This window comes from Triturus cristatus, chromosome 5_1, assembly GCF_964204655.1.
Source record: "Triturus cristatus chromosome 5_1, aTriCri1.1, whole genome shotgun sequence".
In the NCBI taxonomy this organism is placed as follows: domain Eukaryota; kingdom Metazoa; phylum Chordata; class Amphibia; order Caudata; family Salamandridae; genus Triturus; species Triturus cristatus.
Window position 1 is genome coordinate 53,052,248 of NC_140587.1, and position 20,882 is coordinate 53,073,129.

The window sequence follows — 20,882 nt, forward strand, 5'->3', positions numbered from 1 at the left end:
ACCCAGTCTTTATCTCTAGGCGCAGGGTACACCCCGTCTTTGTCTCTAGGCACAGGGTACACCCATTCTTTGTCTCTAGGCACAGGGTACACCCATTCTTTATCTCTAGGCGCAGGCTACACCCTATCTTTGTCTCTAGGCGCAGGGTACACCCATTCTTTATCTCTAGGCGCAGGCTACACCCCATCATTGTCTCTAGGCGCAGGGTACACCCCGTCTTTGCCTCTAGGCGCACGGTACACCCCGTCTTTGCCTCTAGGTGCACGGTACGCACCGTCTTTGCTTTTGGTGCAGGGTACACCCTGTCCTTGTCTAGGCGCACAGTAGACCCCGTCTTTTGTCTCTAGGCGCACAGTACACAGCATCTTTGTCTCTAGGCGCACAGTACACAGCATCTTTGTCTCTAGGCGCACAGTACACAGCATCTTTGTCTCTAGGTGCACAGTACACGATGCACGTCTCCATCTTTCCCTCCCCCACTAATTCCAAGAAACTTAAAGGAACCCCAGCAATCTGTACAACCTGCTCTGGCCCCTTCAGCGCCCAAGCATCAGTTATTGCAACGTAGCGCCGACGCTTAAGAGAGCAGGGTCTTCCCTGCTGGTTTTAGGATGAAAATAATAATTAAGAATTATAATAATGCTATAATTTTAGCAATAATAAGCAGGGCCAATGTGGTCTCTTGACGTCTCTGCTGCGCCTTGTTTTCAGGTCAGTGGCGGAAGCTCGTGAGTTGGAAGACCCTCTCAGGACTCTTGGCTGCCGCCCTTCTTGGCCTGTGGTTGTTCTACTTACTAAGTAAGTGCTGGCGTGGGTGAAAGTTGCCTTTTTGTAGCATTATCTATAATGTGTAGTATTATAACTTGAGTGTAAAGTGGAGCAAGGTGAGCCTAGAAATATTACTTCTGCACGAGACTGGAGTGACGTCAGAACTGCACATGCTCAAAATGCAAAGAAAAGTTGTGTGCAAAATAAAGTCTTGTACGCAACAGGAGCACTGGCAGCGCCCGGAGTGTTTATTTATGCGGTATGTTTTAGAGTCCCTTTGTGCATGGGGAGAGACGGGTTTATTTATGCAGTAAGGCGGGCACGGGCTACGTTAGAGTCCATTCATACCTGGGAAGAGAACAGTCGCCAACCTCCTCCAAGAGTGACCCTTCCCGCTCCGGCCCTCAGTAGAAGGTGAGTCTGAATAGTTCAGTGTCCAGAAGTGCTTTAAATGGAAACAAATAAGTGCAGGTACTCACCAAGTTACGCTGGGGGCGGGCCAGAGGGTGTGGCTTGGGGGTGGAGCTAGAGGCAAACATCTAAAGGTATCCAGATTTTCTTGGTGCATATAATAGGCATTTCTGTTCTCTTCAGAGTATGCTTGTTGCTCTTGCATGTGCAAAAGGATACCTTTAATATTGGTCTTTGGAATGTGTATCAATCCCATTATGCCCTTTTAAGGTCTTGTGCCTAGCGTTGCAGTGCGAGACCTCTTGTACTGGGTTCAGAAAGCTGACCACACGCCGGCTGCCATTGGCTTTAGCGTGTTTTTTTTACAAAAATAATGCACGCATTTAGGCAAAGGCGGGCGTATGTCCCGCCTTTGCTCCGCCCATTTCCATCGGTGTCTATTACACACATCAGCGCGGCACAGACAGGCTCCCTTGGCCCCGCTCCTCTGTGGTGCGTGCGCACACAGCCCCTGCAGCAGTCGTCTTTTGGCCCGCCCCTATCATTTTTTTGTTAATGTTCGTCCCTGTACCATGCTGTGCACTCACCCTCCACACCTCTGTGGCTGCCGGTAGTGAGCGCTCTGCAGTCCCCATCACCACCACTCAGTGTGCCCGATGGGGCAGAGGGTCTGAAAACTTTCAGCATCTCCAGTCTATGCCCGGCTAGAGCCGAGCCCCCAGGGACATAAGAGAGTAAGACCTTCCAGGAGAGCGGCAGCAGCCTTGCACGGCCCCAGCATGGAGAGCGCGCATACCAAGACCGTGGAGGAGGTGCTGTCTCACGTCAACGAGAGCACCGGGCTGGGCCTGGAGCAGGTCAAGAAGCTGAAGGAGCGATGGGGGCCCAACGGTGGGTATACCCCCCCCTACACCAACTTCCCACCCTTGGGTGTGAGGCCACAACCCCGTGTGCGGATTGCCAAGCGATGTTTCCCCATTGTGATCCCAGCCTATGTGTCAGCACCCGGCAAAACCTCGATATGACCCTTTCACCTTATCTGTGGGCGAGCTCCCTCCAAGCACATCCTCCTTTCAGTGGACCTCAAAGACAGGCCCTGTGTTTGACCCCTGCACATCCCCTTTGATTAAGCAGCCACCGTATCTTTAAGTGGGCCTCCACAACCCCTTCGATTGAGCCCCATGGCCCCTGTGATTGAACCCTCCACAGCACCTTTGATTAAACCTCCACAGTACCTATTCATGGACCTCCAAAGTCCCTTTTTGGTTGAGGTGCATCTCTGGAGCTTCCACAGCCATGTGTGCGGTTCCCACATTTCCTTACAGCATGTGTGAGAGTCCACCACTCCCTGATCTATGTTCCTTCTCCATCACTCATCAGCCCTTGTGTGCTCCCACCCCCAACCTCCCCCATCAGCTCCTTGGGGATGTATGACGGCTCCCTCCTCGTACTCCTTGCTTGAGTGAGCCCCTGCACCCACGGCCTGCCTGTCATTCCCATCAGTTCCATGGGGTGGCCCCGCACCGGTAGACCGAGGAACTCGGAAGATGGCTGACAGCTGCCTCGTGGCTGTTCATCTGGTGCTCCTCCGGGGCCTGGCTTGTCGTTCTTACATTCATCTTGCACTGTGGTTCGAACCCTTTTTAGGTCTCGCCTGAGCCAGCGCTTTAGCGCTGCTCTGGCGAGAGCTTTTGTAAATGGGGGGATCTGGAAGTGCAAACGAGTGCTTTCAGGCCTCCAAATACAGTGCATGTGCGCCGGGCGCGCGCACCATTTGGCAGCCTGCACACCATTTGCCTTGACTTTCCGCTTTGATGTTTGATCGCGATCACTTTCACTTTCGCGGCCGCACGGCCGCTTGTTCTATTTGACACTCTCTGTACCTTTCAAAGTTGATGGCATTAGCTTTGGCAGGCATCTTAAGCTTTCTTAATACCAGATCAAAAAAGAAACTTTGCAATAGAAATGTAAGCCTATGCATTCAGATTGTGCTTGATGATGGGGTGGAATGTTATTCTTGAGGGTGTAATAAAGTACGTTTTCCACAATAATCTACCTTTCCATTTTTATATTGCAGTGAATATTTCCCAGTAATATTTTTTCATTTTCTTCGCCATATTATTGAGGCTGCCTAGTACTCGAGTAACTTTAAATTCACAAGTTTAAAGCAAGGTTCGCTGCACGCTGTATCATATCCCACCAAAGTCCCGTAGAGTGCTCTCCCGCCCCTAGAAAGCCCCATGCCACAGAGAGAACAGTCTCTATTCACAGTAGAGAGAGTACTCTTTCTGCAGTCCCCCCCTTGCTTTAAACATATCTAATGTTTTATTTAGTGCTGAGCCCTGCCGTGCATTGATTTTCCTTCCAGAGAGGTAGAACCATTAACTCTGCATTCTTCCAGGCGACTGTAAATCTCAGATACAGCTCCTTCTCCAGGCACCGCTTTATTGAACCATTAGTTCAGGGCCCTGAAGCTCTGCGATGTTAAAAGAAGGAGAGGGAAAAAAATGCTGGAGTTTCTGTTAGTGTATATTTTATTTAGGTTAAAACTACTTTTAAATGGTAACATCCAGCCACCCCCCATGTAAATATCCTCTTCAGATGTAACCGAATCGTGTGACACACACACAACCGCAAAATATGAAATTTCCAATGTCAAACTGTTTTTTATCTTCACGCACTCTCATCTTTGGTCATTGATTCATTCTATGAATTTGCTTAATTCTCTAATCTCCCTAGTATTTCTCTCTAGTCTGTCTTTTCTTTCGTGCATTTCCTCTTTATTTGTTTTCACTAATTATTTTCCAGTCTTTATTTTCTCTTAACATTCATTCTCTTTCTGTTTTTTCGTTCTATGCTTATCTTTCTACCTATCGTTTTCCTTTTATCTCTGCCTTCCTCGTTGCTCATCCTTCTATACCCCTTTTATTTGCTCTTTTGGTTTTCATGTTTCTCTTTCTTTACTACTCTCTCCATCTTTCTTCTCTACATTCCTTACTTTGTTTCGTTCTTTCTTTTTTATTTCTAGTCTTTTTCCGGATTGTTTCCCTCTCTTAATTATTATTTTTCTTTCATTTGGTTTCTATCTATTTTGTTTCTCCTTCCTGTTCGTCCTTGCTCTTGCTTCGTTTTTTCATCCTTTTTATTTCATTCTAGGCTACGTCTCTGTGACCTTTGATTTTTCCTTCTTCCTTTCTTTTCCCTTTTTTTTTTTTATTTCTCTTGCTTTTTCCTTTCATTTTCTGCTTTCCTTTTTCACATTTTTCTTATTTCTTAGTCATCTTCCTCCTCTTCATGTTACCTTGTTTTATTTGTCTCTCTTCTCTTCTTCCTTTTCTGTCATATACCTTTTCTCTCAAATTTTCTCTTGTTTCTCCTTTACTTTATTTTTTTTAGTCCTTGCCGATTGTTTCTCTTTTGTTACATCCATACAGGGCCGGCCTTTAGCATGGGTAAGCTGGGCACAGACCCATGCTGCCAATTTTCTGATGGGCGTATGGAGCTGGGTGCATTAAGGTTCTGTCAACATCAGCGCCCTTCTCATCTTGATCCAGCCCTGTCCTTGTCCCTGCCTGTTCATTTATCTCTGATTGTACAGTAGTTTTAGTCCTTCGTTATCCTAGGGCAGGCGATGTTTTTAATACCCTCCCTTGTTAGCTCCCTTCACGACACTCATCAACAAAACCATCATCTCGGTGATTTTGGAGAGCTGGGGAAGGTGGGGGAGAGTCGGGATGTTTGTATTCAGGGGCCAGTCCCTGCTCATCCAGGTACTGACCAGTGAACACAAAAGGAAACGCTTGCGGCCTCATTGGATTCACTGCCATAGCAAGGGCGCCACATTTCTCTCTGCCCACGCCCAGGGCGCAATCTTAGCAAAGGTCGACTCTGCAGCCCCATACTTTCCTCTCACTATCTCTTTAGCTTATTTTACAGCCAATTCGCAGCGAACTCTAAAAAAAGTTTCTCCTTGAGCAGAAATTGTAAAGCCAACAGCAGAGCTATTTTTTCTGTTATAAGACCGGCTCTATGTACAAACCTCGCCGTGTTTGCTCTGTTGCGCGTGAACTGTCAAGTAGCCGCGCGCACAGCCTCTCCCTGCATCCGATGCCATGTCATGCTGTTTGCTGTACAGGACTCACTGCTCGTTTTGACGCAATGCAGTGAAGCACAAGAGCTTCCAAGTGCCGGTATGGGAAGGGAGCAGCGCGAGAAGCTGCCAGGAGCGTCCGGTGTGAGCCTGGACCGTCCCCCTCCAGGGCACGCGGGCGGAGGTGCTGGTCGGGCGTCATCTCGACTCTCCGGGGCCGCCGTTCGGGTGACAGGCAGCAGATGCCGTCCCACACACGAAGAAGTCTGTGGTGCTTGTTCCACGCACACATCTGGCTCAGCTGCACGTGTCAAAAGGAACTACATATCACCTGCAATTATACTACACAATACACGTGTACATCTTATGGCGCATCAGTGCAAGGGCAGGTGTGTGTTGTGTATGGAGTGTCTATCATGTGTGAGTTTGCTTGCATTTTGTGTGCGTGTGCCGTGTGTGGGTGTATGTGGGATGACGACCTCCTAAAATCACAACTGTGTATGTGATGAAGTGGTATGTGGTGAGCAGCATGTGTGCTGTAACGTGTGTGTTTTGCAACATCTATTTTTGCATATTACATATGAAAATATTACTTTTGTGTTCTGTGTGTAGAGCCTGACTGTGTTAGATAGTTTGTGTGGGTGTACCCTATTTTGAAAAGTGTGTGTGATTAAACTGGGTATTGCGTGTGATATGTTCTTCTCAATGGAACATGCCTGTGAATTAGTGTATCATAAATATGCGTGTGGAGAATACCAATGCCTCTTTGCGGTAATTACTCGTGTTTATTTGTATTGCATGAATTGTCTTTGCCTCTTAAGGCATGTGTCCGCATCACAGTATACGTTTGTAAGCGTGCACAGGGTCGGACTGGGAACAGAAACCGGCCCTGGCAAACTGCTCAGCCGTGCCCCCCTGGGGTGACAGGGAGCGCAGCTGAGCAGTTTGCGAGGGCCGGTTTCGGCCGATTTTGTTACAGGGGGCCGATATTGCCGACCCCCAGTAACAACAAGCTTTTGCAATGCAATAGGTCTCGAATTTACACGAGTTTAAGCAATTGGCAATGTAAATGACACTGCCTTTTATTTATGTTCAAAAAACAAAAATAAAAGGCATTGTCATTTGCAATGTCAATAGCTCAAACTCGCGTAAATGCGAGACCTATTGCATTGTAAATGCTTGTTAATCGCCTGCAGTTGCACCGTGTCCGAACGCTAGAGGGACTGGTTTTAACGTCCAAACTAAAGGGGGAACGCTTGGGGTTGTGACGCCTGTCATTCTGTGTGCATTTAGAAGAAGGAACTTAAATACGATTATGAAATCAGCCAAGCAAGACCAGAGAGCTTTTGTGTGAATGAGTAACGTTGCAAGGTAAATGACGTATAGATAGTTAGCTGTGCGTGCGCTCGAGGTGTACATATGTGGTTGCTGCTTGGTGTCCCGAGGAATAGACTAGTGAACTCAGAGGTAGTTTCTTCGCTGAGCGAAGCATTTGTACTTCAGGTTAGTTCAGGGGTTGCCGTGTGTTGTGGAGAGTGGTGGTTGCTTTTCGGTTCATTTGCTCTTGTGAGTTTATTTAGGGTCAAGGTGTGTTCTATTTTAACTGTTCTACTGGCTTAGTCTTTTGAGTATGCACTTGCTGGTAAACCCAACAGCTCTAAGAATTCCTATATTCAGGTAGCATGTTTCACTTTATCTAAGTAGAATTGTGAAAATCTTTGAGGCCCCGACAAATGTGGTGGTTTTAGTGTAGCTAAGCAGGGGGTGTATTTGTGTTCTAAGTGTGTGATGGCGTTGAACGGGGAGTCTCGATACAATATGAATAAGGGTCCTGGATAGAATGCTTGGGCCCTTGATTCACGTATGAGTATGCTTAGGCCCCTGAAGCGGGCACATCAGATCCATGTTATCTACCCATTCTACACCCTTCCATTTTTTTTGTTACCTACGTCACTTCTTGAAGTAGCTTATTGGCAATCGAAACATTATGCAAGCCAGCTCCTTACACCGAGGGAATAATGCCCCGATTACTTACCGGTAATCTTCATTACTCCGAGTATAGTCTTCCTCGCCACATGACTAACAAAGTGAGCTTCAGCTCCACAACAGAACCCTCCAAAGCAAAGCAAAAAGAGTCAGCATCCCATGCCTCCCATCCCCTCCCAATATGGCCGACCCATTACACCCCTGACCCCTATAAGAGGCGGGCCGGCTCAACCCATCAGCCTGAAACTACCAAGCAAAACATGAAGCCGATAGCCAGACAGGGAGGGAGGGATGGGAACTCATGTGGCGAGGAAGACTATACTCGGAGTAATGAAGATTACCGGTAAGTAATCGGGGCATTACCTCCTCGTTAGTCTTCCTCGCCACATGACTAACAAAGTGAGCACATACCAAAGCCAAACGGCTTCATGGAAACTCACAAGATGCCAACAGACCAGAGGGCAAAACCCAACAGGCCAGAACGAGCGGAAGGACCACCCAGGGGAGAGGTAACCACGAGCAGGAAAAACCAGCCCGGGACCAAACGACACCGGGGAAAAACAAAAACCCGGACCCCAGAGACACGAAGCGACGGCAGGAACCAGCCGCAGCAAAGGCCAAAGGGGGACAGAGAAACTGCGGACCAGACCGCACAGAGCCAGAAGCCACAGAAAACAGGGCCCAGATAGCAAGCCGGACCAACACACCAGGACCGGCCAACGGAGATCCCGAAAGAAGGCATCAAACCCCCCTCAAGAAAACCCGCGAGAGAGCCGAAACCACCAGAGGAACGGGGCAGCGGTAAGCAAACCGGCAAGAGCCGCACTAAAAGAAGAGGGTGACAGTTTGCCAACTTATGACACTTCGACAGTGAATGCGAGACTCGAACCTTCGTCCAGTGAGATCCATCACAACCACAGGGCAACACTCACCATTGAGCTATAGCTCCTGATCGCAAGGAAAAGGGGCGCTGAAGAGAAACAGACTGGGAAAAAAACCCAGTCACACAAAGGAACCCAGGCAGGAACAAGGGAACAAAAAGACCCAGGAAGGTGACGGAAACGTGGACAGAGAAGAGGCAGTTAAACAAATGGAGAGCCAGCGTGGGACAAACCAAACCCCGCCCCCGGGACAACGAGCCGGACCGGGAAACAGTACAGTCGAAGGCCGTAGGAACAGGAGAAGATGGGTTAACCCCTGGGACCGGGAACCACGGAGGCAACGGCAGCAGTGGGCCAGGAAGGTAAGCCCACCCCCGCCCAACCCGCCCCTCCAGCCAGAGCCCGCAGAAGCCAGGCAGAAACGCCCCAAGGAGTGGGGGTGGCGGGAACCACAGGGATCAGTCGCGAGCACTCATTGGCAAAATCAATAGTGCGTACCAGTGCCGCAAGCGTCCAGGCGAAGTGGAGACACGAAGTGCACATGTTACAAGTTGAGGGTAGCGTGACAGGAAAAACAAAAACACCGCCTTAATATCAGTCAGCGAGCACAGCAAGCTGGTGCAACACCCTTGGTGTAGAACACACGGCACTGCAGTGCAACAAACGAAACACAGGAGAGACTGTCGTCCAAAATTGATTCACGTCCCGTTGCGCAGCAGCCAAGGGAGCCGGCTTAGCGGAAGGTGACAGAACGCCACTCACGGGACTGGGGCGGAGAGCAGCGCGCCCGCAGCCCCCTCACCCGACTGCGACCCAACGGAACGGGAGCACTACGGCAGGGGTTCAATCGGGTGAACATTGCAAAAAATCGCCCAGCAGGGCTGCCTGAGCTCGGGGACTCAGCATGTGCACGAGTGAATAACAGCAAGTATACTCATAATACAAAGCCCTCCCGGGGCTCAAAAGAATGCGCGCCAACTGATGAATGCACAATGAAAAAGCCCGCCAGAGCCTGGCCGTGAGACAGTGCCGTAAGGGGGATAAAAGAAAACCTCCGGCGCCTAAAAAAAGCAAGGAAGGCGGGAGAAACACCCCGCGGGACACAACAACGAAGCCCTGCCCCCGGGACAACGAGCCACAGCCGCGAGGACCAACAGCGCGCATCAAGCAACGCCGCCCTCCCCGGAGCGCTTTGGAAGAGCGTCCGGACGCAGGCAAGTGCCCACCAAGCCTCCCCGGTGCAGAAAACGCTGCGCCGGAGCCGAACAGCGGCCCACAGCGGACCGAGCCCCGCAGAGCCGCCGCCTCCCCCAACGCCACGAGGGGTAGGCGGGAAGGCGAATACGCGGCTCAGGGCAGGAAAGGAGCGTAGCAGTGCAAAGCACCCCTACAATTCAACCGGCGGAAGCCAAAAGACAGATCCGCACAGCCGCCGCCCGCTGTTCACAATGAAAGGCGGGCGGCACGGGGAATGCCACAGTAGATACAAGGGAACCGGAAAGACCGGCCCCCACGCAATCCCCCCCCTCTCCCCCTCCCTGAAAACCCACGGCTCGCTAAAGCAGAGCCTCACCGGCACAAGTACAGCAATCGCCACACACACCGGGGGCAACAGGCAGGGGAAACAAACAAAGTCCAAGCCCCTAGGGTCCGCTAGAGCAGGACCTCCAACCATGGACCCACGCACCTGCTACAGCAGGCACCACTCACCTGATGCGCTCTGGAGAGAGTGCAGAACAAAAAAAACAGGCTGATGGGTTGGGCCGGCCCGCCTCTTATAGGGGTCAAGGGTGTAATGGGTCGGCCATATTGGGAGGGGATGGGAGGCATGGGATGCTGACTCTTTTTGCTTTGCTTTGGAGGGTTCTGTTGTGGAGCTGAAGCTCACTTTGTTAGTCATGTGGCGAGGAAGACTTACGAGGAGGTAATGGGTGCTTGTAGTGTAGATGATTTAAGTGTGTGCACTTTCAGACTTTTACACAAATCGGGGTGGATGGGTCCCTGCTCCGGAAGGAGTGCGCCGTAAACTCTGTTCACGAGTAGTGTACAACCTATGAGGGTGAGTGCGGAAATCTAATATGTGCACACTAACTTCTGGAGTAGTTTGGGACAGTTGTTTATGGAGACACCAGAAAGATTAGATGCCTTGGCCAGTGTTAATTGGCAAACTGAAGAAAAAAAAACATATTTCATAATTGGACTTGGACTACCACACTAAACATGCTAGACACCTGCGTAGTCTTAAAACATGACAATGCAAAGTTCATTCCATCTGCAGGTCTAAAAGTGAAACCGTCTTTTTAAGTGTTTTGTTAAAAGGTGCGCCTACGGGTGGGTAAAAACACACTGCAGTGTTACTAGTAACATAAGTATTATGCTTGCATCCTGCTAACAACTATGAAGTCTTTGATTAATTCTTTTTAGTGTGAAGTTCTGAAAGCTGACCACACGCTCGTGTGGTTTTGCTTTCACCAGCTGCAATTGGCTTTAGCGTGCTAATTAAAAAAAAAAAAAAAACAGCACGCAATTGGGCAAAGGCGGGCGCATGTACCGCCTTTGCTCTGCCCATTCCCATTGGTGTCTGTTAAGCACATCAGCGACACAGACAACAGACTCCCTCGGCCCCGCTCCTCTGTGGTGCGCGCGCACACAGCCCCTGCAGCAGTCTTCTTTTGGCCCGCCCCTATCATTTTTTAGGTCTCGCCTGAGACAGCGCTTTAGCGCTGCTCTGGCGAGACTTATAGTAAGCGAGTTTTGGAAGTGCATACAGTGCTTTTCAGGCCTCCAAATACAGTGCATGTGCGCCGGCGGCGCGCACCATTTGGCAGCCTGAAAAGCACTGCCTGATCATTTCGCGGCCCCTTTGATGTCCTCAGTGAGCCGCGCGGCCACTGAGGACATCAAAGTGCACACCATTTGCACTGTGCCCGCCCCCACTCCCCCCTCCCACTCCCTCCTCGTCAACTTCAGTGCGCAGCCCTGCTCTCCGCTCCCCCGCCTGGAATGCGCTCCTGTAACAGCTCCCCCGCCCCCAAGCGCGCGCGCGCCACGCTCCATAACGAGATAAAAGGATTACTCTGGTCAGCTGTGATTTTCTACGTCTTGCCTACCAGACAATATTTAGGTGCGTGTTTCCTTTTTTCTCATTCTAAATCCATTTTTCCCTAGGTATGTGCATCCCCCACCCCAGCTAACACCTCTCTTCTCTCTGCTTCTTTAAAGCCCCTGAGTTTTCTTTCTTCTTCTAATTCACCTTTTCTCTTCTCATTCCGTTTATATCTCCCATCTGCCATTAGCACCTTCCTAATATCAGTAAAACGTGTCTTTATTTCCTCTGCTTCTAAACACACTTGGACTCATTTCTTTGTTACTGCTATTTTGCTCAATGCTCACTTTGTGTTCTCTCTCATGTCCTCTGCGCCCAGTTGATGCTGCTGTGAGGATTCGAGCAAGGAATTTCCAAGTAGATGCTGAAGAGGGCATCGTGGGTCTTTTCTGAGTACTACAAAGTTCCTTTTAAGTTTGGTGCAAAGAATCTGAGTGCACATCTCCAGGGCCGCCTAAGCATTTGCCAACCAGATGAGCTTTCTCGAGGCTTTGATATGGTAATGTTTGTTAGCGTCTCAGAATCTGGAGCTCTGTCTGCCTGGACTTGTGTTTACAAGTAAGCAGAGCTCCGTTGCGTGACCAGGTCACAGCAATAAAAGCCGGCACACCTTGCATTATAAAAAAAAGGGGCGCTGCATTCCTACACTGCCCCAGCTTTTCACTGCCTCTCCTTGTCCGTGTCTTTACGCCCGGCACATAAACAACCAGCCCGCGGGAGTGTCCCCAGACAGCTTGCAGGACACAAATCTCCTATTTCTTTGTTCGTGTGCTTGATTGTCATGTGGCACATTACGTAAACTTTGCACCAGTGCAAAAGAATTGCACATTGATTTTACACGATATTTGTTCCTTGCTTCACTCGGAATTAAACAAAGAGGTTTTCCTGCAATCATGTTTTTGGAAAGATGTTTGCATTGGGCCAAAAATGGAGTAAAGTGTTTTGCTCTATTTTTGTTACTTGTAAGATGGAAATGTGCAAACAGGAGGCTAGCCATCACTGGTGCAGACACAATTTTGACCCAGTCATTTCCAGATAACATAGACTGCAGGGGTGAAATGTAGCCATTTACACTTGCACCCGGACACACGCTAACTGTATAATCTGTAAATATCGGTGAAAAATTGAACCAGAATGATTAAACCAACATCACTGTAATTCGACCTAGGTTTTACGCCATATATTTTGCTTGTTATTATATGCATATTTCCACCAGGACAAAAAGCAAATGAAATAAATAGAATGTTCTCATTTTTTTGATTTTAAATAAAGAAGAAGATAAATGCATTTTGCTCCCATTTTGAACTGTAAAAGATGAGACGATGTTTGAGGGAAAAACAGTTTGCATTATCTCAGATTGCATAAACTCCTTTTTGTCTTAAGCAAAAAGATTTAATGAAATAACATTTGGAGTCAAATCTGCTTTTCTCCAGTCCCTGCTATACAAGAAGGAAAACGGTGTAAGTTGCTTGCCACACACTGCTGCACGCCTCACACTGCTGCACGCCTCACACTGCTGCACGCCTCACACTGCTGCATGCCTCACACTGCTGCATGCCTCACACTGCTGCACGCCTCACACTGCTGCATGTCTCACACTGCTGCACGCGCACACTGCTGCACGCCACACACTGCTGCACGCCACACACTGCTGCACACTGCTGCATTACTCACTGCTGCATGCTGCACGACACTGCTGCACGCAGCACACTGCTGCACGCCGCTGCACGCCACACACTGCTGCATGCCTCACACTGCTGCACGCCGCACACTGCTGCACGCCTCACACTGCTGCACGCCTCACACTGCTGCACGCCTCACACTGCTGCACGCCTCACACTGCTGCACGCCTCACACTGCTGCATGTCGCACACTGCTGCACGCCGCACACTGCTGCACACTGCTGCATTACTCACTGCTGCATGCTGCACGACACTGCTGCATGCAGCACACTGCTGCACGCCGCTGCACACCACACACTGCTGCATGCCTCACTGCTGCATGCCTCACACTGCTGCACGCCGCACACTGCTGCACGCCGCACACTGCTGCACGCCGCACACTGCTGCACGCCGCACACTGCTGCACGCCGCACACTGCTGCACGCCTCACACTGCTGCACGCCTCACACTGCTGCACGCCTCACACTGCTGCACGCCGCACACTGCTGCACGCCGCACACTGCTGCACTCCACACACTGCTTTTATGCGAGTTTATGCTACTGACATTGTAAATGACAATGCCTTTTATTTGTTTTAAAACCAAAACATAACTAAAAGGCATTGTAATTTTACAATGCCAATAGCTCAAACTCTTATAAATGCGAGACCTATTGCATTGCAAATGCTTGTTTTGTTCATGTTCGTCCCTGTACCATGCCGGGCTTTCACTTTGATACAGGCGGCAGGCGGCTTTAATGCTTACCGCATTTTTAATTCAGTGTGCTGCTGCACTTAGAACACTGCATTTTTGCGCTATGCTGCGCTTTGTTTAATAAAGAGGGTATGCGCCTTTTATGCACAACGCATTTTTTTACTCGCACCAGGGTGCTGCAAAGTAATAATGAAAAGATAACTGGCGTGAAAAATCGGGGGAATATACAAAGATTTATAATTACAAAGTTAGAAGTTTATTAACTATTAACTGCAGGAATCGTTGCACACATAGTGTCCACACCAGCCGAGTACAGTCGGATACACCGAAACGTAGGTTTCTGAGGAAGCGCTTAGAACTCCTTTGCCTGTCTTCTGGTCCGATAAGTTGTCTGTCTTATTGTTCCACGTGTAGTCGGTCTTCCGGACCTACCCGCTGCCAGTCTTCTGGTCTAACATGACCCCTGTCTTCCGTATTTCCTGTCTTCTGATCCCCTGTGTTACCGCTTCCTCATTGCCTGTTTTCCTGTCCCACTGTTGTCTGTCTTAAGTCTTCGTTTCTCGGCGTAAAGTTTTTTTTATGACTTGCGGGAGGAGTTGGAGGAGTCGAAATAGTGGAAATGCACAACTTTAAAAGACCTAAATAACGAGCTTCAAAAACGAGATGAAACGATTGATCATTTACAGAAGATTCAGACACTGGAGGCTGGGGTAAGGAGGCCGCGCGCTTGACTCCTCTCTTTCTGTGCATTGTCAGTGACCTTTTTTGAAGATTTGCACAACATACACCTGTAAGGGTACTGTACGGTCAAAGTTGAAGCATGCCAATCATCTTATGTGATTACATGTATACATTGCAAATCGCACACTTCGCGCCTGTCCCTAACCTTACATTGTGTTATCTAAAGCTTCCATAACCTTACCCAAGGGTGGTCACATCCATAAAAATGTTTCCCGTCGCTGTGCTGTCTATTGTAGAGATTTTGCCAGGATGACAGTGCTGCCGAACCCTCGATGTCCTTGAATAGGCGGGCCATCCGCTTCTGGAACACCGCTGCTGCCGAGGCTAGACCGAAGGGCATGCGGCAGAACTGGTAGCAGCCAAACGGCGTGATGAATGATGTCAGCTTCTTGCTCGTAGGATGCAGCACTACCTGGTGGTATGCCGATTGCAGGTCGATGGTGGAGAACCATTTCACGCCTTTCGTGCGGGCCAACATTTCCTCTATGCGTGGTAAGGGGAATTTTTCTACCCCGATGCACTTGTTTAACTCTCTGAGGTCCACACATAGACGCACCTTGCCTGACGGTTTCATGGCCACCACCAGAGGCGCCAACCACTCCGCGCTGTCGATGGGTTCGATGATTCCCCCGTCTTCCAGCCGGTGGAGTTCCTGTTGTACCGCCACTCTCACTGCGATCGGTATGTTCCTTACTCTGTGCGCTACCGGGCGGGCGTTTTCTTTAAGGACGATCTTGTGGGAGAACTTCTCGAGTTTCCCGATTTTCCCGCCAAAAACTTTCGGGTGTCCACTCCGCCATTTCTCCGCCGTCGACTCATCTCCGTCCAGGGTTACCATCACCTGGGTGTCCCCTCCTGGATTCAGCTGTACGCCCAACTCTCCTTGGTCCATCCAACCCAGGACTGACGGTCCCTTCTCCGCAACGTACAGTTTGCAGTGGGCGCTTCGCTCTTTGAACTGGAACCGTAGCTTCTTGAACCCTACCATCGGGATGGGTTCCCCTGTGTACGTGACCGGTCGTATGTCGTGGGGTTCTAGCTGTGTGCCCCATGTGGGTCTGAACTTCTCGTTCCACACCGATCTTTGGACAATCGTGTAGGGAGACCCTGAATCCGCCACTATGGTGATGCCTACTCCTCCATGTCACACTGGGGCTTGCGCGATCTCCTCCCATTGATGCCCAGCACCTGGTCCTCCACGCACAGGACTTCATCATCTTCCTCCAGACCCTCTACTTCTTCTCCTGCGTCTTGCGCCACAAATTTCACCGCGTGTTGTCTCCCTTTCCTTCGGCATACTTTCTCGTAATGACCGACCAGGCCGCAGAACGCACACTTGGCTCTGAAGGCGGGGCACCGTTTGTCGTGCGCCGCGTGGCTCGAGCTTCCACATCTGTAGCACCTCACCGTCTCTCCCTTGTCTTGCTTCCATGATTGTCCTGGTTTGGCTTTCCCTTTGGGCGTTCCTCTGTACTCCCCCGGCGCCGTTTTTCCTCGTCCGTGCTGGTCCGCGTCGTCCACCTTATTAACAGTGAGTCTGGGGGCTTGGTCTCTCCCTGCGGCCTCTGCACAGCGCTTGGTCAGTTCTGCCCTTTTCACTATGGCGATCACGTCTTTCAGCGTCGCATCTCCACTCGCCCACAGTTTATCTTGCACCGTCTTGCTTGTCGTGTGCATTACAATTTGGTCCTTGATGAATTCTTCCTGTAACCCTCCATACTTGCACGTTATCGCAAGTTTCCGCAGCGCCGCCACGTAGTCGTCTATCGTTTCCCCCGCTTCTTGCTTCCTCTGCTGGAAATTGTAGCGGTCGATAGAGGTGCACACTGCAGGCCGGTAGTGGTTGTCCAAGTCGTCAAGGGCGTGTTTGAACACGTCCGTGTCCCCTGCCTGTCTGGTGACCGGTGTGAGGTTCTGAAACACCCGTATTCCTTCTGATCCTAGATTGTGTAAGAGTATCCTCCTCTTCCTCCTGGCACTGGAGAACGCCTCCTCGTTCTCATCTTCCAGCGCTTCTAGGTAGTTTTTGAAGTACTCCCTCCAGTCTTCCCACTTCATTTGGGGTTCTCCAGGACGTGGAAGGAACGGGATCGGCGTTGTTAAAGCTGATGCCTGTGCGCTCATTTTGGCTTCCACCTGTTTCCTCGGGCTACCTGGCGCGTCTGTCCTCACTCCCCTTCTTCGGGTTCCTGGGACTTCGTTAGAGCTGCCTGCGCCGTCGTCACCCGATTCCGCCAGGGTCTCCGCTGCCGTCCTGCGGTCCGCCTGCGCTGTTCCTCCGCCTCGTGGCCGGCACCTTCACTGCCCACGTGCCACTCTCTGGCGTCTATCTGCCACTGCCACGCTCTCTCGGTGCGTAGGCGTCTGTCCTTGACCCCCTCGGTCCTCTTACCGTGTGGGGTGACGTCCCTCCTTGTGGGTTTTTTTTTTTTGCAGCAAGTCGGGGGGCACCTTCCTCCTGGGTCACACAGGGTCCTCGCCGTCCCAGCCTCGTCGCCACTGTAATGATGCTAGGTGCTGTATACGCTTACTGCTCTTCCCCAATGACTGCTGGAGGCTGTATATGTGGTAAAGATGCCTTTATTCAAATTGGATAAACAATTCTCCGAGAGAGCGCCGGGCAACACGCTCCGATCGCCTTCTCTCGCACCGCGCTACTCGCGCATGCGCAGTAGCGTCCAATATGGCCGCTACTCGCAATGCCGTCCTGACGTAGTGCGCGTCAACTAGACCGCGACACTACAGTGACAAGAGCTTCCCTCACACACAACATGCGCAGCAAGCAGAACTGGCTGCGCTGTGATTTGAATGCCTCCCCTCTCTATCGGACTTCATCAGCGTTAAGCTTTCACCAGCCGCACCAGCAACAAGCATTGAAAATGCAACAGGTTTGATTAAGTTAAAGCCATTTGCTTTGCTAATGGTATTGTATAGCAAAGCTAATGGCTTTAACTTAATCAAAGGCGAGAGCTTTGCATTTTCAATGCTTGTTAGGTTTCGCCTGCACAATGCTTGCACTCCGCTTGTGCAATCTTTTGTGTCTTAGAAGGAGGCTCTTGTCAGGTCCCGGGGACTGTGTCCATCCGCTGTTACATGGAACTTTGCTTTTATGTTTACGTTCCCTGGCTGCACACATTGAAACAGCTGTGTTACATTCCTGATCTTTCATCGTGACACCACTGAGGAGTATTAATTTGATCTCACGCTACGTTTTTTGTGGCCTTAAGTTCTTGAACTCGATTTTGTGGCCTTGATTTGGGCAGTTATATTAATATGCCTGAACAAACCCGTGTGAAGATGTCACGTCACTTTCTCGCCATTTTGGAAGAACTGGACAACACTGCCATCTACTGCTTATTTTTTTAATTGAACATAAAAATTGCTCTTGCATATATTGTCTCTCCAGGTTTTATGTTGCTTGGGTACAGAACCAAGTACCGGTAGTCACCTCGGATATCTGTGTCTTTATCATGTTTCACCTGCATAAACAGTTTATTATTAATCACAAAGGCAAAATCTAATGCAAATACCAATGCTTGTAATATAGTAAGTCGCCTTTAACAAACCTTAGATTTACAACCCCACCCCTCCCAGCTGTGGCTGTTAAACGCTGTAGCCACGTGCCCTAATTGACGTGCACACCACGCTGGCTTTATTGTCCTTACTCTTGGACCGCCAGTCGAGCTGCGGCCTAGAATGTTCGCGTGGCTACCCTGTGTCCGAAAAGGTAAGCGCCTCGGCTTCATTGCCGTGCACTTAGGGCCGGATGTATCAAACCGTTTTACCCATTCTGTGTCTATGGGAAAATGCTTTAGTACATATGGCCCTTAATCTTTTCCTTAACCGCACTGGCCTGGGAAGCCCCGGGCTTATTTAAAATCACTTTCTTTCCCTTTTTCGCAGAGCCTGGTTGGATAAAACCAGAGTAATGGGCTCTCGTCCCCACCATTGAATTGATACAGACCGTTCTGTTCGTACCAGTGAGTATGCTTACCCCGGCTGTGATGCTGGCACGGGTTCCTTCAGTGGGTGTTCATTCATAGTAATCGGGGATTTCGCGTTTTTTATAGCGAGGAGAGCGATTTACATTCCTGCCGCTCCCCCACTTTCGCTATAATTGAAGGTGAGCATGTCTCGAGTATCCCTATGAAGGGGTAGTCGCTCCCCTGTGATTCCACAATTAATCGGTGGTTTCATCTTCGATCCACAGGGATAGAATTATTTCTCCACTGAAGCTAAGCCTTCTGGCCTTCGTTCTCTTCATGGTAGTTTCTTCGGTTCCCTCACTGGAGGATGTCTGTCTTTAAATGACAGGGAAGAGTTTGTATCACTATGCGCACACATCCTTTATTTATGGATTTAATGAGTCCAATATTGCTTTTCGTTTTAGGTTGCTCCTCTTCTATTCATGCACCCTGTCTTGATGAAGACCCACATTTTGAGGGTTCAAGTGGCCCTTTGTAGGAGAGTAGGATCTGCCGCTTATGTTGCCCCCACTTTTTTTCTGATGTTTACACTGGTTTCTGGCTATAGTCTGGCTGGGACCCTGCTAATCAGGGCCCCAGCCTCTCTGTTCTCTCTAAACGACATGGAGTGCATATTAGGTGCACTAGTGATTGGATACGGTGGTGCCTTATGAGTCCCCAGTATATGGTACCTTGGGTACCAAGCGCATAGGTACTTCACAGGCCTACCAGGGGCTGAAGCATGTATTATGCCACCCCTGGGAAGCAGACTAAATCTGACACCACAGGCCTGTTACTGCAGCCTGGGTGAGGTGGTGTTAGCACTCCTCACAGAGGTATAGGTTCACTATATCTCACCTTGCACACACATATACAAGTATCAGTCACCCCTAAGGCAGGCCTGCCTGAGCAGGGCCCCTCTGCAGCTCTGAGTCCATTGTCTGGGGCTGTTTGTGAATGCGGTCAAACCATATACTCTTAAGTGCATTATACCTGGCGGTAAATGCTAACTTTGGAATGGCTGCATCAAAACATGTCGTGTTTGGTGTCAAATGCGTTGGAATCATACCCCGACACCAGTAACTGGTGTGGGAGTATGATCCCACCCTTCTAGAGGGATAGACATGTACCTACTGTGGAAACGTGGTAGAATCCTGAAGAGCCCTGGCATCACAAAATGGATGCCACCAGTCACAGACACTGGGCTGCCCTCCTGCTGATGACCGAAACTCGCAGTGGAGGAAGCCCAACAATAGGTATCCTGTCACAGGGAGGTGTGACCACCTCCCAGACAGGGTTAGTGTATTGGGGCTGGGTGGGTGCACTCCTAGAGTGCTTTGAAGTCCTGTACTGGGGGAGCAGTAGGCTCCTCTGTGCATACACCAGTTCAGACCGGCTCAGGGGCTACCTGCCCCTGCTCTGGCGTGAAACTGGACAAAGGGAAGTGGGTGTAGCCACCCACTTCCCTGACCCTCCCATAGGTGGAGTCATAGAGCTAGTCCCTCCCTTCCTTCCAGTATAAGTTAGGGAACCCTTGCCATTGCAAACTAGATACCCCTGGACGACGCTCTGAAGACGAATCCCGGACCTTCGACGTTCCACTACCTCTATAAGACTAAAGAATCTCCCTTGGAGTCAAGGAGTGACTCCCCTGCTTGACAGCCACCAAAAACTGTAATCCACGGTCGCAAACTCCACCGCTCCCGCCGGAGCCGAAGTCCCTGCAGCCCAGGAAGAGGATTTCCTGACTTCTCCAAGGCCATCATGAGTCCCCAGCGACGCTGAGGCAAGTGGACCCCACGAGTGACGAGAAACCGCGATCCCTGGGTACCATGCACTATTTTTGAGTGCAACTCCTTCACGAAGTTCTACGAACCTGTGCATTGGGCCTCGTGTGGTCCAAGCCTCTAGCAAGGATCCTTCCAAAGATCAGAGGCCTACCCCGTCCCGAGTGACCGTGGGCCCCTGTTGAGTGGATCCTCCTGAGGCGTCTTCGCGATCCCTTGCCGGTTGGCTTGTGGGTCCCCTGAAGATTTTTCTACAATTCCAAAGGGCTCCCCTGGTTGCTCCAGGCCTGCCCTGACTTACCCTCGCTGGGTGAGTCCCCCAGACCTTGCTGGTCTGCACTGCTGACTTTTATCCTTTCCACGAGACTTGCTGTTACCAAGGCTTGTTGGCTCCAATCTGATCGTCGACACCGCAGTAAGCTGCAGACTTCGTGGGACACGCTGAATCCATTTCCTGGTCGTCGTCGACGCCTCCTGGACCTCGTGGCTGAAGAGTCAAGACACCCGTGAACTACCTGAAAACACCAGACCACTGTGGGCATCCAGCTTCCTGGCCCCAGGTCACTGCCAAGTGACTTTGAACATTGTCCCCTCTGCTTTCAGGTCTTCCTTCTTCTGAATCCAGGCTTGGATTCCACCGGACACTTCTTCTGTCTTCACTAGCAGCAAGTCTTCACTGGCTTCTATTGAAAACGATGCCGCCGCGACCTGACACCAAAAGACACATATGCACCCGGCTTCCCTGGGTGAGGTGACTCCAGCACTACAGTGCT

The 20,882-nt window shown here is 50.3% G+C and overlaps 1 protein-coding gene across 1 annotated transcript in view; it reads left to right on the top strand.

Moving 5' to 3' along the window:
* LOC146830151 (killer cell lectin-like receptor subfamily G member 1) overlaps positions 1–20,882 on the top strand; it is a 151,024-nt gene that overhangs the window by 12,351 nt on the left and 117,791 nt on the right. The window contains exon 2 of the mRNA XM_085604400.1: positions 712–798. Coding sequence (XP_085460526.1) covers positions 712–798 — 87 coding nt within the window. The remainder of the gene's footprint in view (positions 1–711; positions 799–20,882) is intronic.